Here is a 17,633-nt window from a genome sequence, read left to right as displayed (position 1 = left end):
AGGCTTGTGCATCAGATCTTATTTATTCACGATGTACTTACAAAAAAATCAGCAGACTACCCGTTGGATCTCCTCAGTGTTTCGAAGAACAAATGTAACCTAAGTTCTTCGCTCATTTGCCAGCTTCACATACCTTATTGCCGTACAAATACTGGAGGAAGGGCCTTTTCTCTTGATGCCCCTAGGGTCTGGACTGCTATCGCCAATAAAGTGCAACTTGGATCACTACCTGTGAGATCTTCACTCAAAACTGCTCTAGAGGAGTTGTCCACCCCTAGCTGCCACTGCTATTCAGAATGGCCTGAAATTAATTGTGTCATTCCAGATGACCGCTGCAAAGTATGATCTTGAGTTTTGATTATAGTGTGCTGATCTTCAAAGGTTTATTGAAATTTGTTTATTCTGCTACTGATACTCCTGCTGTTATGGAGTGACTCATGCAGTCAACTATGGCTGCAAAGTTTGGTCGTACATGTTATGTATATCGTTTATTGTTAAATTTTAATCACAGTTCCTATGATTTTATTTTGGTGATTTTGAAAACTTTTGATTTAGCCATGTTTGTTTGTTGGAGTACAGAGTTAGCCTGATAACTTGAATCTTCATTGACTTATGGTTGTTGTTGATTGACTTGAATCCCAGGCATCCCACTGTGATTTTTGCACATAGCGTTGAAATACGGTGTTTTCTTCTGGAAGACTTTGCTGTTTTTTCCAGGATATTTCTGTTGCGTGGAGTCACTTTAAGATGTTTCTTGTTCATGTTTTTGTTTTGTTGCGGTTGCACCTGAGTCAAGAGCCGCATGGCTCACAGGGTTATCTCCATATATAAAAGGAAAAGTTGTGATTATGTGTCTGTTCAAAATGTTTAGCGTACTTCCCGACATGCAACAAACTTGAAATTTGCCATGTGGGTACTTTCCAGACTGTACACCATGCAAAGATTATAAAAATACACTTTTATGGGGGGGGCTCAATAATGCATTTATTCTTTGCACGCAAGTGAGCTGTGACGTCAATTCTGTCACGTGACCCTCGCATGTGGAAGCGTAACGCATTGTAGTGTAGTGGTTAGTGCGCTGCGCTACGAACCCGGCGACCCGAGTTCGATTCCCGCTCACGGCCACCACCGGTGACGATTATTTTAACCGGTCCTGGGCCTCCCCTAGGTCGACTCAGCCTCAAACGAGTAACTTCTGTGGTGTGTGAACATCGTCACTGGGGAGACAAAGGCGGCCGGGCGTGGTGGATCCAAGTCCCGGGCGAAGCCGGGTAGTACAGCTCGTACCAAATAAATGAAACTGCAACCTCCTGTTTCAGGAGAACCAATTTTTGCGAATTAGCGAAAACTTTTATTATTCCCTTAACTTCAAAGGCCCGGGGTGACGTTGTATGTTGAGTCTGCTTGGTCGCTTCCGATTCCCATTCCAGTAAAACAAATACCACTGGTGGCTCATTAACGTTATTTACCCATTAATTCTTCCCATTACATTCATTATGTCCGGTTAAGCGGCCACGCCCAATCACTCCATATATGGGCAACGAATCGTTAACATAATTAATTCACACATCCGCGTTTGAGGCGGTGTGTGCTAGTGACGTCATGTCATCTCTACCGCTGCGTGCTTCCGTGTGACGTCACGAGATCCTAGGAGCTGCTTCTGTGCGCCCAACTCTCTAGGATCGGAGGTGAGAAGTTCACATCGTGATGTTGGTTGTTGTTGTTGTTCACCCAGGTACAGCCTCGCTTCTCTCTCTCGTAGTGATAGCAATTGAGTAGCGGCAAGTATGGAATCGATGTCCAGGTTGGAACGTTACTACGTGGGGCCGAGCCATGCAGGCCTTGCCTCCTGCCCTTGCCTGACTGACTTTGCTTTGATTCTCTTAAGTTTAATTTGTCTTCATCTGGCTGACTACTTCACCTCTCAGAGTCTCCATACTCTAGTTCAGGATCATCGAGTTTTTGCTTTGTTTTGCATTCGGGGGCGGCGATTTTTCTGCGCGTATTCCCGATTGAGTAATCTGCAGGCCGCTTGTCAACACGGGAATATTCGGACGATACCAGTCCAGACGTTTAATTTTAGTCGGAATGAGACATCAAAGCATTACACAATTACACTCGCCCACCAACACGCCCTCCCACACGCTCCCACTCGTACACTTACTCTCACCCACTGTTAGCGAGCATCGATGAAGGCCGGCACGGCACACGAAGGGGTGGGTGACCAGCACCACGCCCGGACTGCCTTTGTCTCCCGAGTGGCGATGTTTACACACCGCACCAGGTACTCATTTGAGGCCGAGTTGACCTAGGGGAGGCCTAGGACCAGTTCAGATATTTGTCACTCGTGTTGGCTGTCTTACTAAACAGGGTGACCGCTTCATTGGACCAGAATGGTGAACCTGGAATGCTGGATTGGTGACGCTTGCACGGCAGTGGGTTCAGCCTGCTTGGACAGTGCGTGGGCAAAACCTTCCCTGTCACTGAGAGGAGGCAGACTGACCAGTGGCTTCCACAATCGGTGTGAGAGCCCTTTCCCTTATACAGCCAAAGCTCGCTTAGCGCTCCTCCAGATGCTTTGTTCCTGGAGAATTGAGCGCCAATCGATCAGCGCTACAAGGGGTCATGAACCCATTGTATACGACATAGGGATGCGTTCCTGACAATGTTATATCTTTAGTATGAATAATATATGAGGGCTTCATTTGGGTATTGGTAATAGCGCTAATAAGAATACAGATGCTAAACATTTAATTAAAATCATGATTTATAACAAGTATTATGTACTATACTTACGAGTCCATTCTACTTTACTAATCCTACAAGTCAGTGGAGGGAGACAAGGTTGAAGGAGCTGCTGCGCTTCCAGTCCGGGTCATTCTCAGAGAAAGGCTTCAGGACCTCCCTGATCTTAGTGAAAGCCCTCAATCTAAATTTGTGTGGTGAGGTATCTTAGGTGGAGCCTGAGACTCTATCCTGGTCGTGTGAGTTCCCAACTGGCTAAACGAGTCGACGTTTTAAAAATATAATCATGACCACGAATCCGTGATCATTAAATCGCGGGGGGTGGGGTCTGGTTGGCTTAGAGCATGCGTCTCTCTCATTGGCCGAGCGAACAATGGGTCCGGGTGCGTGTGCTTGGCTAGCACGGCTGCGTGTTCCCACTCGTGAGCACTTTTTAAACTTAAAAAAAATACAAACAAAAATATCCAGGACAAAGCGATGTAACAAATCGGCACTCTAAGGGTCGCACGAAGGTCTGCCTGTATGTTGTGTGTAATATCTTTGTATCTGCAGAATCAATCACATGGAGAAGAGAGGCTCGGCAAAGGCTGGACGTAAAAGGCACCAATGCATCCAGTGTCCATACAGCACAGATGAGATGTGTAACTTAAAGAGACATCAGACAAAACACACTGGCGAGAAGCCCTTCAAGTGCAGTGTGTGTGGGAAGTCATTTGCTCAATCGAAAACTCTTAAAATTCATCAGAGAACACACACAGGCGAGAAGCCCTTCAAGTGCAGTGTATGTGGTAAGGCATTTTCAGAGTCAGAATATCTTAAGAAACATAATACAACACACACGGGTGAGAAGCCCTTTAAGTGCACTGTGTGTGGCAAGACATTTGCTCGTTCACAAACTCTTAATATTCATCAGAGAACACACACCGGTGAGAAGCCCTTCAAGTGCACTGTGTGTGGGAAGGCATTTGCACATTCAAACATTCTTCGTGTTCATCGGCGAACACACACCGGTGAGAAGCCCTTCAAGTGCACTGTGTGTGGGAAGGCATTTGCTCGTTCAGTAACTCTTCATAATCATGAGAGAACACACACAGGTGAGAAGCCCTTCAAGTGTACTGTGTGTGGGAAGGCATTTGCACATTCAAACATTCTTCGTGTTCATCAGCGAACACACACCGGTGAGAAGCCGTTCAAGTGCACTGTGTGTGGGAATTCATTTGCTCATTCAAAAACTCTTAAAATTCATCAGAGAACACACACAGGCGAGAAGCCCTTCAAGTGCAGTGTATGTGGTAAGGCATTTGCAGAGTCGGCATATCTTAAGAAACATAATAGAACACATACGGGCGAGAAGCCCTTTAAGTGCACTGTGTGTGGGAAGGAATTTGCTCATTCAAAAACTTTTCGTGTTCATCAAAGAACACACCAAGTGCATAAGTCCTACAAGTACTTGGTGTATGGGAAGGCATTGGCTCATTCAAAATCTCTTAAGAAACATAAAACAACACATTCAGGTGAGAATCCTTTCAAGTGCACTGTCTGCGGGAAGGAGTTTACATTATCCGGAAACCTAAAGAGGCATGAGAAGATCCACAAGGAGAAAGTGAAATCGACTTGTGAAAGTCAACATGCTGCAATGAGCCCATCTCTCATGAAACGAGAATCAGAAGAAAATTCCAACTTGGCAACACAGCCAGAAGTGACAGTGAAATGTGAAGAAGTGAAATATGAAGAAGTGACGGTGAAATGTGAAGATCAAGATTCGACTCCAGGACGCAATCTACAAGTGGATGGAGGCAGCGTGAAGCAGGAGGAGCATTCGGATTCTGAGGGAGAGCGAGGCAATCCCCAGCAGTTTGTGGATGTGGAGGTGTGGGTGGAGTTTTTGGACAAAGCTGAGTAGGAGGGGCCAGCACGTGTGAAATGGCACCTTGGAAGATGTGTAACCTGGAGCTGGAGACAATTTTCCATAGCATTCGCCTTATTCACAGGCTTCTGTCATTTCAAGAATGCCTAGGGGTTTAGTGTCATCCAAGCATAGATGGGCTTTCTGTACAGATGAAGTTATTGAGTGTCGAAGTGAAATAGTGGATATGCAAAGCATTATGCTGCCTTATAAAACACGAATTAGGAATGCATTTTGATGGTTACATATTAAATGAATAAGTATGAATTATAACTCTTTGCATTACTATTGAAGTAGGCAGGTGTGGCCGTGCGTTTCTGTATGCTCCCAATCTGTTTTTATTGCTTTTTAAATGCCATTTAATAAAAGAAAAGGTAAGCATTTTTTATGTTTACATTTGGCTTAATACACTAAATATATGTTCATAATATCAAAACAACTTAATGTCAGGCCTACTTTCTGCACTTGTTTTGCTTTTAATCCCTTTGGGTTTCATTTAATGGTAACAGCAGGGGTCTGCAAGTCTACTGTACATCCCACCTGATGGCTATGCACGCACCTTGCATAGTGTTGTTATTGTGGTTTATAGTGCAGTGTTGTGTCAAGTGTGCAGTGCATAGTAAATACTAGTATATGGTAAATTTTGTGATGTGTGGTGAAATGTGTGTATGTATGGTGATGTATATTGTGTACAGTGCATAGTGTAAGAAGCCGGCTTAGGCTTTTCATGTGACGAATCGCACGCAATGTATCATTTCACGCAGTCGCGAGTTGCAGTCCAAAGGTTTCGAATTAGAGTAGAGTTGTGCATCTTGACGCTGCATGCCACTTGCAGTGAGGCGTATTGTACGCCATGCAGTTGCTGTAGCTGGTGTGAGCTTACCTGTGATGAATCGCACGTGTAATTGTGCACTCTACAATGTGTCTATAATTGCTACGTAGAGCCAGGTGCTGGTGTATTTTTTATACGTGAAGGTAATGTTCAGAGCATGCCATGCCCAACAGTGTGTCGACTATTCAAAGTACAGGGAACACCCCCATTTCAGATTTGAGGTGGACTGGTGAGATTAAATTATTCAAATAGAAAATCAAATTTAAGTTAAATTAATATATTAATTTTGATTTAACGCTTTCGTGACTGCAGGGATTCATATTCTTGGTTCTTTCGGTAAAGTCACGTAGAAGGGAAACAAAATAATATAAATATAAACAATACAATTCTCACGACGTTTCGACTGCAACACAAGCAATCATCATCAGGTGTGAAAACCACAGCAAGAAAATTCAATATTTCAATGTTAATCGAAATCCATTGACTAGGTAATGTTTGACTGTTGATTGAGTTATTGGTTGATATATATTTAAATTTTAAAATGAGTTATAATTGGGTCTAGAAAATGAACACTGGTGCTAAATCCCATCAAGAGGTACTGTGTGAAGTGGAGGGTGATAGGTTTGTGTCTGGTAATATTTACAGGTAGGATACGGTCACTTATTTCCAAATTTATTGTGTTTGCCGTTTTTTCGCGGTAAGTTTAATACTAAAATTTCGCCGACCTAAGGCTGCCTTACTCTAGTACCGACGGAGGGCTTCCTGGTACTTGGCGTCTTGCCCATTGCCCCCACTAATGTCCTCTTCTCCCCCCCCCCCCCCCATTTGTGCAGATACTACTGCGTTTAAAACAGCCTTCTGCAACCAATATCCATAATACAGGTTTCTTGGGTTAGATCGCGTAAATGTGTCGTTAAACCAGCCACCAACCGACACAGCCAATTAGTAAGGGCTGTCACGTGAACAGAACATTCCAAGTCGTGACGAGTACAGCAAAATGTTGGACAGCCAAGCCACAACATTTACTGAGTACGATGTTTTGCCAGTAATTACAACTAGCTTCATCAGGCAACAGCCAGATTTGTGGAGAAGCCCACCTCTTTCTTTCCTTAGAGGGGTCGATGTGATTGCAACACTAGTGTGCTCTTCACGCGCGAAGTGCAAAGTGGGGGGGTGGGGGGGGCACATTTACCGACATTTGGGAGGGGGGGAGGGTGTATGGCAATTTTTCTAAACCGGTTGTATCAACCTTTTTCCCCCACTGCGGGTGGAGGCAGGGCTCCACTTTGTATAACTTTTTGATTCAGGCCTTCTGACAGACGCTCATAATTTAGTTGGCAAACGGAGTGCCGGGCTTTCATATATATTTACAGGTGTTAATAACTTGCTTATTTTGATAACCAACTCGAATCAATAGATATAGCATAATAGGAAGACGATTAGGATGCTTTAGTGATGAAAACAGTTTTGTGATAGTTGATTACATTTAGTACTTCAATAGTACTTCAATAGTAACTGACAATGGTTATTGTCAGTTAAATATCCTACATTTACATATTACTATCATTTAACGTATTGCTTTATTAATTATTGAAGTGCATATTGTTTCATTAATGCAATATTATTATGGAATTGTAGCACATTTAGGAGGCACTACAGATATTTTAGACATATTTTTGATGTGGAATATTTACATTTGTATGGTTAAATAAGATGTTAACTGTTCTTGGATTTGAAAAGCGGCTGTTATAATTTATATTTCCAATAGATTCCGTGCTGAGGGACTGCTCTGAGGTGGTGTGACGTGGAAGGTGATAGGGATATGTTTGGTCATGATTGCGGATATGCAAATGCTCCTCCGAAGAACACTTTTAAATAAAGCATTTCCGTTTCACAAACCTCTGGTGCCCATCTATAGTGGAGTCGCCCACTTCTCAGGAGGACAAAACAATGCAGAGTATCTGCTATTCTTCTCTTGAGCTTCATTGTTGATTTGGCCGACCTATCCCTCGTTACGATTCACGGGAGGAAGACAGGATGGGCCGGCTACACATGGAATTTCTCAAGTTTATGTACCATGCTAGGTGTACTTTTAAGGCCACGTGAAATGTCAAAGGCCCTCTGGCAGATCACGGAACAGACCCATCTGCCATGGATTGACTGAGATGACTGGCAGACTCGCCACCTGTGCTCCCCACTGTGCCACATTGCTGCTTTTGATCTGCCCTGCTTTCCGCTTGTTATTGTGAACATTGCTTCTCTGCCCTTTATTGCTGTGTCAAGGAGCGTCCTTCATAAACCTCCTCCATAGGAGCCCATCTTGACACCTCTGGAACCAGTCATCGGCAAGTCCACTCGGCTCCAGTGGTGACTTGGTCATGAACTAAATCACCAGAGGCAAGACTCCAGGCACTGAAGTATACGTGAAGGGGCGTAAACCGCTATTTGCTTGAGTTGCGATACCTTTAACTTCATACACCAGAATCCCAGATGATGAGACAAACAGCTTCTGGATGGACTGGGCACAAACCACAGTGGGCATGTTGTATATGTGGGTTATGAAAATTTGATAAAAATCATGAAAATTAAACGAAATTTGAAATCTGCATAATTTATCCGAAATTGTCAATTTGTGTATAAATTATGCTAATTTGATAATCGTATTAATTTATGCGAGTGGGTGTGGTTATGTTAATGACAGCCTTTATGATAATCAGGCCCCGCCTCGTTGACGAGGATCGGTTATCGGTATAATGCAATTAATCGTATGCAGTTATGCAGTTGCTGTGAGCATGTCAAATTAGACTCGGCTTCGCTGTTAACTTCGTATTATCGATCAGTATAATACAATTATTCTTGCTTTAACATTTATTGAGTGGATTAGTGTGTTACGTTTTAGGTCACCAAGTTCATATCTCATCGCAAAATCAGTTATGCATAAATCATAGGAAAGAAACACACAACACGTCTGCATTAATTTTATTTTCTAACTAAACTTTAACTCTAAAAGATGCAACTCTCGGCTTGGAATTTGCACAGTATCAACAAAGTATCATCACAACTGCGATTTTTCACTTTGATAACAGCACATTGATTCATTCCTCCCCCGCGCAACGCGAGCAGTAGGTGACAGAGAGAGTTAAAAACATGCACATTCTATTCTAACAAAAACCTTAATGCTCTATTATGAATGATTATACTAGTAGATACTGCTATATAGAGTTAGTCGATACTAAAACAGTCAGTATATACCACTACGAGTAAATACTAATATACAATCAGTAGCTACGACTGGCTCAGTAGATACTACTGTAGTCAGTAGATACAACTATAAAGTCAATAGATACTACTTACTCTGTATGTCGGGTGTGTATGTATACCTACACAGGGATAAATGTTTTTTGAGGGGCGGGGTCGACAATCTTCGGAAACATTTTAGATCAACTATTTACCACCCACTTTATTACTTTTTGGACTTGTGCAAGGCTCTTATAATTTTGTAGGTGGAGAAATGGACAAACGGCCCACTGGGCTTTCACAATACCTTAGTATCTGTGTATATATGTGTAAGGTTTTTAAGAGAAGTTTTGAAATATATTTTTTGCCCGGGCAACGCCGGGTACTTCCTGCTAGTATATGAATAGAAAAGATGGATCAAGAGAATAATGAGCTGCTGGATGAACTTGAAAAATATCCCCACCACCAAGGGATGATGCTCCCTGGATCTGCTTGAGCTGCACCTTAACGCAACCCCAGTTCATCTAATCTCTTGGTTGGTGCCTCAGTATTAACCACCATCTCATTGTCCTACCACACCTGCCCGTCTTGGCTTGTGATAAGTTTGCTGTGCTCTACAACTAGCTTGTCTAAGTTAAGCTCATCTCATCACCTAATTGGCATGACAGGATTACCACCTGCATGTTCTGGCTCATGACTAGCCTGCACCCAGCTTGCCCGAGCTGAAGCTCAGCTATTTCATCGTCCAGTTGATGCGGCGGTATTACTATTACTGCCTGTCCAACTAGCCACTGCACCTGTCCATCTCGTCCCATCACGTGCCCAGTGGTTTGTGCCCAGTGGTTTGTGCCCAGTCCATCCAGAAGCTGTTTGTCTCATCATCTGGGCTTCTGGTGTATGAAGTTGGTAAAGGTATCGCAACTCAAGCAAATAGCGGTTTACGCCCCTTCACCACGTATAATTCAGTGCCTGGAGTCTTGCCTCTGGTGATTTAGTTCATGACCAAGTCACCACTGGAGCCGAGTGGACTTGCCGATGACTGGTTCCAGAGGTGTCAAAATGGGCTCCTATGGAGGAGGTTCATTAAGGACGCTCCTTGGCACTTTAGAGGTAGTCACCCTCCAGCAACAAAGGGCAGAGAAGCAACGCTCACAATAACCAGCGGAGAGCAGGCCAGATAAAACGCAGCAATGTGGCACAGTGGGGAGCACAGGTGGTGAGTCTGCCAGTCATCTAAATCAATCCATGGCACCTGGGTCTGTTCCGTGATCTGCCAGAGGGCCCTTTGACATTTCATATGGCCTTAAAAGTGCACCTAGCATGGTACATAATCGTGATGGCTTTCATTATGCTAATGAAAGCCATCACGATAATTAGGCCCCGCCTCGCTGACGAGGGTAGTATTATCAATCGGGATCACACCATTAGTTGTATGAAGTTATGCTGGTGTGATGTAAGTATGCTAGCTTCGTTGTCTATGTTCGTATTATCACTCGGTATAATACAATTATTCTCGCTTTAACATTTACTGATTATGTATTAGTGTGTTTGTCAGGTCTCCATCTCGATACAGTTCTTATAATTAAGATTATGCATGAACTCATGAAAGAAACAAACACTTCTGTGTTCAGCAATTTTAATTTCTAAACAAAACCTTAACACTCTAATATGCAATTCTCATGCCTGGAATTACCCCCGGTACCATCGAGAATTTCCCTCAGTGAGCAGTACATTTTACCATCAATGGTTGCGTTGTTTCACTTTGGCAACCACACATATGATTAATTCCACCGCGTAATACGAGCTTAGTTGGTGATAGGGAGAGGTTTTAAAACAGGCATGCAGCTATATTCTAAACAAAACCTTAACACTACAATATGCAAATTCTAATGCTTGAAATTGTCAACAGTACTCCAGGAGATGTTCCCCTCATTAATCCATACATTTAACCCTCAATGATCACGTTGTTAATTGGGTAACAGAACAAACGATTACTTCAGAGTAACACGAGCATATACGGCAAATAGGAATAAAAGTCCTTAAAAAAACATGCGACAATATTCATACGAAAGGCAATAAAAGCAATTATTATACTCCAAAGGCAAAAGTATACGTCAATAGATTCATCGGCAAGATTATGCAATTAAAAATAAAGAGAAAAAAATAATTATTAACGACTAAAATACTTCTAAATGACCGTATCCACGTAACTCAATGGGCAGCAATGTTCTTCACGATCAGTTGATATTTAATGCACTACCTTGGAATGACAACCCTTCTTGAATTGCCCCGATATGCGTATTGTGTGTCTTTGTAAAGCAGACGCCGGGTGATAAGTGGTGAGGGTATGAATGTGGGGGAAGGGTCATACAAACTGCTTCGTTCTCTCTCTTGCTCGGGGCGTCGGCTTAGCTGTCCGTCCGCTGGCAGGTACAGGCTCTCTTCACTGCTGGAGGGGCTGCGTCGCACGCGCCCTCTCCTTGAAGATGCTCGATCGCGCTCGCCGCTGGTCCGCTGGCACTCTTGCTCACGGGCGGCTGGTCAGGCTCTTTCCCCTGCTGGATGAGCCGAGTCGGCACCACGCTTATCCGCTGGCAGCTGGCACCCTTGCTCGGTGGAGCTGCTTGCGCTGCAGCTGGGAGCTGGCACTCGATGTAGAATAAAACTCTTTTAGCGATACTTCGTCTTTCAGCTCTGAACTCGCACTCAGTGACATCGCTACTCTGCAAGCCTCGCCATCCTCGGTTGAATGCGGGGCCCACCCCGGAGCCTGCCGCTCGCCGCCCTTTTCTGTCGCTCGCCGAGCTCTCCCTTGTCGAGCTCAATTGTCGAGATGTGTTGCTGTTTATATCCGAAAAATCTCCCCTCGGCGCGTCTCTTGCGAGAGGAAAAAAAATACAGATGCTTACCCCGTTCCTCTCTCACAAAGGACCGGATTCCTTTGATCTCGCTCTGCATTGTGGGTGTGGGGGTACGTGTGTCCGTGTGTGTGTTATTTATTAAGTAATATTTTCATCCGTGGGTGCACAGATGGCTCCCCCTGCAATAACAGTCATTTCCCTCGCTCTGGTGTTACATTCTTGCTATCCCGTGCTGCGGGAAGACAAAGACGGCCGGGATGATCATTTCCTATGAAACAGTCTATCTTGGCTGTGTAAGCCCGACCCATTTTGCCTCATCTCTTCTGGACAACCCTCGGTTTAACACTGCACAATTATCATCTTGGCTCACGTTTCCCAAGATTTGTGATTTAACATTGTCATCATTAGAAGTTACCTCCGGTATTTCAAGGGTTTTTATTAACTTTTGCTCCCCGTCTGATTCCAGGGATCCGTGCTGTTATGCTTGAGTTATTATTTATTTTATTTTTGATGTCCTGAGTTTGAGGTAAGTTTCCTGACTGTTGGAATTCATATTCCTTGGTTTTTGTAAGGTCATGTAAAGGCAAGATGTAATGTAATTTAAGGTGAATAACGTTAGTGTTAATATGGAATTATTATTTTCGTTTATGTTTCCAGAGATTATTCCTATGTCAGCTTATTCTTGTTGTTGAGTTTTTCTTGGACTTTGTTAATTAAAAATAACCAAATCCTGTCTATCCGGTTTTCGCCGCCCTGGAAGCTGTGAGGCTTTGAGGAATTTCCCCCCCCCCCCCCCTCTTTGTTTTATTACTTTTTATTGCTTATCTCTGGGCGGCCTGTTGTGTGTGAGGGGAGGGGGTTGTATCCCCCCTTTTGCCCCGGAGTGTATTATTTAATGGCCTTTTACGACCTCCAGCTGCTTAGTGCTGGAGGTAGCAGGTTTGAGGGTGTTTATTTATTTAACGATTATTTTAAAAAATCGGCAAAATCATTAATATCAATTTCAAAAATGAAAAAAGGCCTATATACAACAATAACTACACTATGCAAGGTGCGTGCATAGCCATCAGGTGGGATGTAGAGTAGACTTGAAGACCCCTGCTGTTACCATCATATAAAATGAAAAAAAGTAACATCAGGCTAAGGCCAATTAAATGAAACCCAAGGGGATTAAAAGCGAAACAAGTGCAGAAAGTAGGCATGACAGTAAATTATTTTGATATCATGAAAATATATTTAGTGTATGAAGCCAAAAGTAAATATTACAAAAATGGTTACCTTTTATTTTCTTAAAGGGCATTTAAAAAGCAATAAAAAAACAGATTGGGAGCATGCATAAAAGCATGGCCACACCTGACAGCCACTTGAACAGCGATGCCCAACAGTTACAATTCATACTTATTAATTTAATATGTAACCATCAAAATACATTCCTATTTAGTGTTTTATAAGGCAGCATAATGCTTTGCATATCCAATATTTCACTTCGACACTCAATAACTTAATATGCACAGAAAGCCCATCTCTGCTTGGATGACACTAAATCCTATGCATTCTTGAAATGACAGAAGCCTGTGAATAAGGCGAATGCTATGGAAAATCGTCTCCAGCTCCAGGTTACACATCTTCCAAGGTGCCATTTCACACGTGCTGGCCCCTCCTACTCAGCTTTGTCCAAAAACTCCACCCACACCTCCACATCGACAAACTGCTGGGGATTGCCTCGCTCTCCTTCAGAATCGGAATGCTCCTCCTGCTTCACGCTGCCTCCATTCACTTGTAGATTGGGTCCTGGAGTCGAATCTTGATCTTGACATTTCACCGTCACTTCTTCACGTTTCACTTCTTCACATTTCACTGTCACTCCTGGCTGTGTTGCCAAGTTGGAATTTTCTTCTGATTCTCGTTTCATGAGAGATAGGCTCATTGCAGCATGTTGACTTTCACAAGTAGATTTCACATTCTCCTTGTGGATCTTCTCATGCCTCTTTAGATTTCCTGATAATGTAAACTCCTTCCCACAGACAGTGCAGTTGAAATTATTCTCACCTGATTGTGTTGTCTTGTGTTTCTTAAGAGATTTTGAATGAGCCAATGCCTTCCCATACACCAGGCACTTGAAGGGCTTCTCGCCTGTGTGTGTTCTCTGATGAATTTTAAGAGTATTTGAATGAGGGAATGACTTCCCACACACAGTGCACTTGAAGGGCTTCTCGCCTGTGTGTGTTCTCTGATGAATATGAAGAGTTTCTGAACGAGCAAATGCCTTGCCACACACAGTGCACTTGAAGGGCTTCTCCCCGGTGTGTGTTCTCTGATGAATATGAAGAGTTTCTGAACGAGCAAATGACTTCCCACACACAGTGCACTTGAAGGGCTCCTCACCGGTGTGAATTCTCTGATGAATGTGAAGCGTTAATGGTTGAGCAAATGCCTTCCCACACACACTGCACTTGAAGGGCTTCTCGCCTGTGTGTGTTCTCTGATGAATATGAAGAGTTTCTGAACGAGCAAATGCCTTGCCACACACAGTGCACTTGAAGGGCTTCTCACCTGTGTGTGTTCTCTGATGAATTTTAAGAGTTTTTGATTGAGCAAATGACTTCCCACACACAGTGCACTTGAAGGGCTTCTCGCCTGTGTGTGTTCTCTGATGAATTTTAAGAGCATTTGAATGAGGAAATGCCTTAACACACACAGTGCACTTGAAGGGCTTCTCACCGGTGTGGGTTCTCTGATGAATATGAAGAGTTTGTGAACGAGCAAATGACTTCCCACACACACTGCACTTGAAGGGCTTCTCGCCCGTGTGTGTTCTATTATGTTTCTTAAGAGATTCTGACTCTGAAAATGCCTTACCACATACACTGCACTTGAAGGGCTTCTCACCTGTGTGTGTTCTCTGATGAATTGTAAGAGTTTCTGATTGAGCAAATGACTTCCCACACACACTGCACTTGAAGGGCTTCTCGCCCGTGTGTGTTCTATTATGTTTCTTAAGAGATTCTGACAATGAAAATGCCTTACCACATACACTGCACTTGAAGGGCTTCTCGCCTGTGTGTGTTCTCTGATGAATATGAAGAGTTTGTGAACGAGCAAATGACTTCCCACACACACTGCACTTGAAGGGCTTCTCGCCCGTGTGTGTTCTATTATGTTTCTTAAGAGATTCTGACTCTGAAAATGCCTTACCACATACACTGCACTTGAAGGGCTTCTCGCCTGTGTGTGTTCTCTGATGAATATGAAGAGTTTGTGAACGAGCAAATGACTTCCCACACACACTGCACTTGAAGGGCTTCTCGCCCGTGTGTGTTCTATTATGTTTCTTAAGAGATTCTGACTCTGAAAATGCGTTACCACATACACTGCACTTAAAGGGCTTCTCGCCAGCGTGTTTTGTCTGATGTCTCTTCAAGTTACCCATCTCATCTGTGCTGTATGGACACTGGATGCATTGGTGTCTTTTACTTCCAGCCTTTGCCGAGCCTCTCTTCTCCATGTGATTTATTCTGCAGACACATACATATTACACACAATATACAGGCAGACCTTGCTTAGTGCAACCCTTAGAGTGCCGATTTGTTACAGCGCTCTTTGTCCTGGATATTTTTGTTTGTAATTTTTTTAAAGTTTACAAAGTGCTCACGAGTGAGGACACGCAGCAGCGCTAGCCAAGCACACGTACCCAGCCCCATTGTTCGCTCGACCAATAAGAGCGACGCATGCTCTAAGCCAACCAGACTCCACCCCCCGCGATTTTATGATCACGATTCGTGGTCATGATTATATTTTTAAAACATTGACTCGTTTAGCCAGTTGAGAACGCACACGACCAGGATAGAGTCTCAGGCTCCACCTAAAAAAACTTCGCCACGCAAATTTAGATTGAGGGCTTCACTAAGATCAGGGAGGTCCTGAAGCCTTTCTCTTAGAATGACCCAGACTGGAAGCGCAGCAGCTCCTTCAACCTTGTTTTCCTCCACTGACTTGTAGGATTAGTAAAGTAGAATGCACTCGTATGTATACTACATAATACTGATGTTAGAAATAATTATTTTTTATTAAATAATGTTTAGCTTCTGTATTGTTATTAGCACTATTAGCGATACTCCAATGAATTCCTTAATATTACTCATACTTAAGATGTAACATTGTCAGGAACGCATACCTATGTAGTAAACAATGGGTTTATGATGACCCTGTGTAGCGCTGATCGATTGACCCTCAATTATCTAGGAACAATGCATCTGGAGGAGCGCGAAGCGAGCTTTGGGTGTAAAGGGCAAGGGCACCCACACCGAATTGGAAGCCACTGGTCAGTCTGCCTCCTCTCTCAGTGACAGGGAAGGTTTTGCCCACGCACTGTTCAAGCAGGCTAAACCCACTGCCGTGCAAACGTCACCAATCCAGCATTCCAGGTTCACCACTCTGGCCAAATGAAGCGGTCACCCTAATTAGTAAGACAGAGTCGATAGATATAATTAAGTCCGTCTTGAAAACTCACCTATTTAAATTTTGTCTTTGTGTGTGTGTGGGCGAGTGTGTGTGTGTGGGCGGTAGCGAATCGGTTAGCGCGCTGTGCCATGAACCCGGCGACCCGGGTTCGATTTCCCCTCAAAGCCAACACGAGTAACAAATATCTGAACTGGTCCTAGACCTCCCCTAGGTCAACTCGGCCTCAAATGATTACCTGGTGCGGTGTGTAAACATCGCCACTCGGGAGACAAAGGCAGTCCGGGGGTGGTGCTGGTCACCCACCCCTTCCGTGTGCCGTGCCGGCCTTCATAGATGCTCGCTAACAGTGGGTGAGTGTTTAAGTGTACGAGTGGGAGCGTGTGGGTGAGCGTGTTGGTGGGCGAGTGTAATTGTGTAATGCTTTGATGTCTCATTCCGACTAAAATTAAACGTCTGGACTGGTATCGTCCGAATATTCCCGTGTTGACAAGCGGCCTGCAGATTACTCAATCGGGAATACGCGCAGAAGCATCGCCCCCCTCCCCCGCCGAATACAAAACAAAAACTCGATGATCCTGAACGAGAGTATGGAGACTCTGAGAGGTGAAGTAGTCAGCCAGATGAAGACAAATTAAACTTAAGAGAATCAAAGCAAAGTCAGTCAGGCAAGGGCAGGAGGCAAGGCCTGCATGGCTCGGCCCCACGTAGTAACGTTCCAACCTGGACATCGATTCCATACTTGCCGCAACTCAATTAATATCGCTACGAGAGAGAGAGGGAGGGAAGAAGCGAGGCTGTACCTGGGTGAACAACAACAACAACCAACATCAGGATGTGAACTTCTCACCTCCGATCTTGGAGAAACAGCTCCTGCGATCTCGTGACGTCACACGGAGGCGCGCGGCGGGGGAGATGACATGACGTCACTAGTATCCACCGCCTCCCCCCAAGTCACCGGAAATGTGTATGAATAAATTCTGTAAACGAGACGTGCCCATATATGGAATGATTGGACGTGGCAGCTGATCCGCACATAATGACCCCGCGACATAATTAATGCGTAATTTACGTTGATGAGCCGCCACTGGTATTTGTTTTACTGGAATGGAAATCGGAAGCGACCAAGCAGACTAAACGTCATGTCTGCTTGTTCAGACGTGGAGTTTCCTTGATGACATGACGTCAATAGCGGGGTACACCTCCCCCTGGGAGGTCTCGCCCCGATGACGTCACGCGGAGGGGTGACGTCAGAGGCGGCGAGTTGTGATGAGGGGAGCGGTGGGGCTGCGGTTAGCGCTGCCCTACGAACCCGCCGTCCCTAGTTCGATTCCTGCTCACGGCTGACACCGGCGACGATTATCTGAATCGGTCACGGGCCTCCCCTAAGGTCGACTCAGCTTCAAATGAGTGCGATGTGCAAATATCGCCACTGGGGAGACAAAGGCGGCCGGGCGTGGTGCTGGCCACCCACCCCCTCGTGTACCGTGCCGGCCTTCATAGGCGCCTGCCAACAGTACTTGCCCCAACAGTCTGTTATTGCTATCGGGGGAAAATCTTAATCTTTGGATTTGTGTACACAATAGCATGTATT

General features: G+C 44.4%; 2 protein-coding genes across 5 annotated transcripts; one reads left to right on the top strand and one right to left on the bottom strand.

The window, feature by feature from the left end:
- The first annotated feature begins 1,253 nt into the window (after positions 1 to 1,253).
- LOC116957505 (uncharacterized) lies at positions 1,254 to 8,094 on the top strand. Of its 3 annotated transcripts, XM_032979702.2 has the most exons (3): positions 1,254 to 1,688; positions 2,371 to 2,521; positions 3,298 to 8,094. In XM_032979702.2, exons 2-3 carry the CDS (start codon positions 2,394 to 2,396, stop codon positions 4,646 to 4,648), a joined length of 1,479 nt encoding a protein of 492 aa, XP_032835593.2. In that variant the 5' UTR covers positions 1,254 to 1,688; positions 2,371 to 2,393; the 3' UTR covers positions 4,649 to 8,094. The 3 variants fall into 3 exon arrangements, with proteins under 3 accessions (XP_032835593.2, XP_032835594.1, XP_032835596.1); XM_032979703.2 differs by lacking the exon at positions 2,371 to 2,521 and having other exon boundaries at positions 1,264 to 1,688; XM_032979705.2 differs by lacking the exon at positions 1,254 to 1,688 and having other exon boundaries at positions 2,419 to 2,523.
- Positions 8,095 to 8,445: 351 nt separating this feature from the next.
- LOC116957500 (uncharacterized) lies at positions 8,446 to 17,223 on the bottom strand. Of its 2 annotated transcripts, XM_076056262.1 has the most exons (3): positions 16,890 to 17,223; positions 15,886 to 16,015; positions 8,446 to 15,096 (listed from the first exon to the last, which is right to left on the bottom strand). In XM_076056262.1, the coding sequence occupies exon 3, from the start codon at positions 15,084 to 15,086 to the stop codon at positions 13,242 to 13,244; it is 1,845 nt and encodes a 614-aa protein (XP_075912377.1). In that variant the 5' UTR covers positions 15,087 to 15,096; positions 15,886 to 16,015; positions 16,890 to 17,223; the 3' UTR covers positions 8,446 to 13,241. The 2 variants fall into 2 exon arrangements, with proteins under 2 accessions (XP_075912377.1, XP_032835574.2); XM_032979683.2 differs by lacking the exon at positions 15,886 to 16,015 and having other exon boundaries at positions 16,890 to 17,222.
- Between the last annotated feature and the right edge of the window lie 410 nt (positions 17,224 to 17,633).

The sequence above is a fragment of the Petromyzon marinus genome, chromosome 75 (genome assembly GCF_048934315.1).
Source record: "Petromyzon marinus isolate PM22_M1 ecotype Great Lakes invasive population chromosome 75, UKy_Petmar_22M1.pri1.0, whole genome shotgun sequence".
In the NCBI taxonomy this organism is placed as follows: domain Eukaryota; kingdom Metazoa; phylum Chordata; class Hyperoartia; order Petromyzontiformes; family Petromyzontidae; genus Petromyzon; species Petromyzon marinus.
Note: the sequence above shows the minus strand (reverse complement) of the source record. Positions and strands in the feature narration are given on the sequence as shown.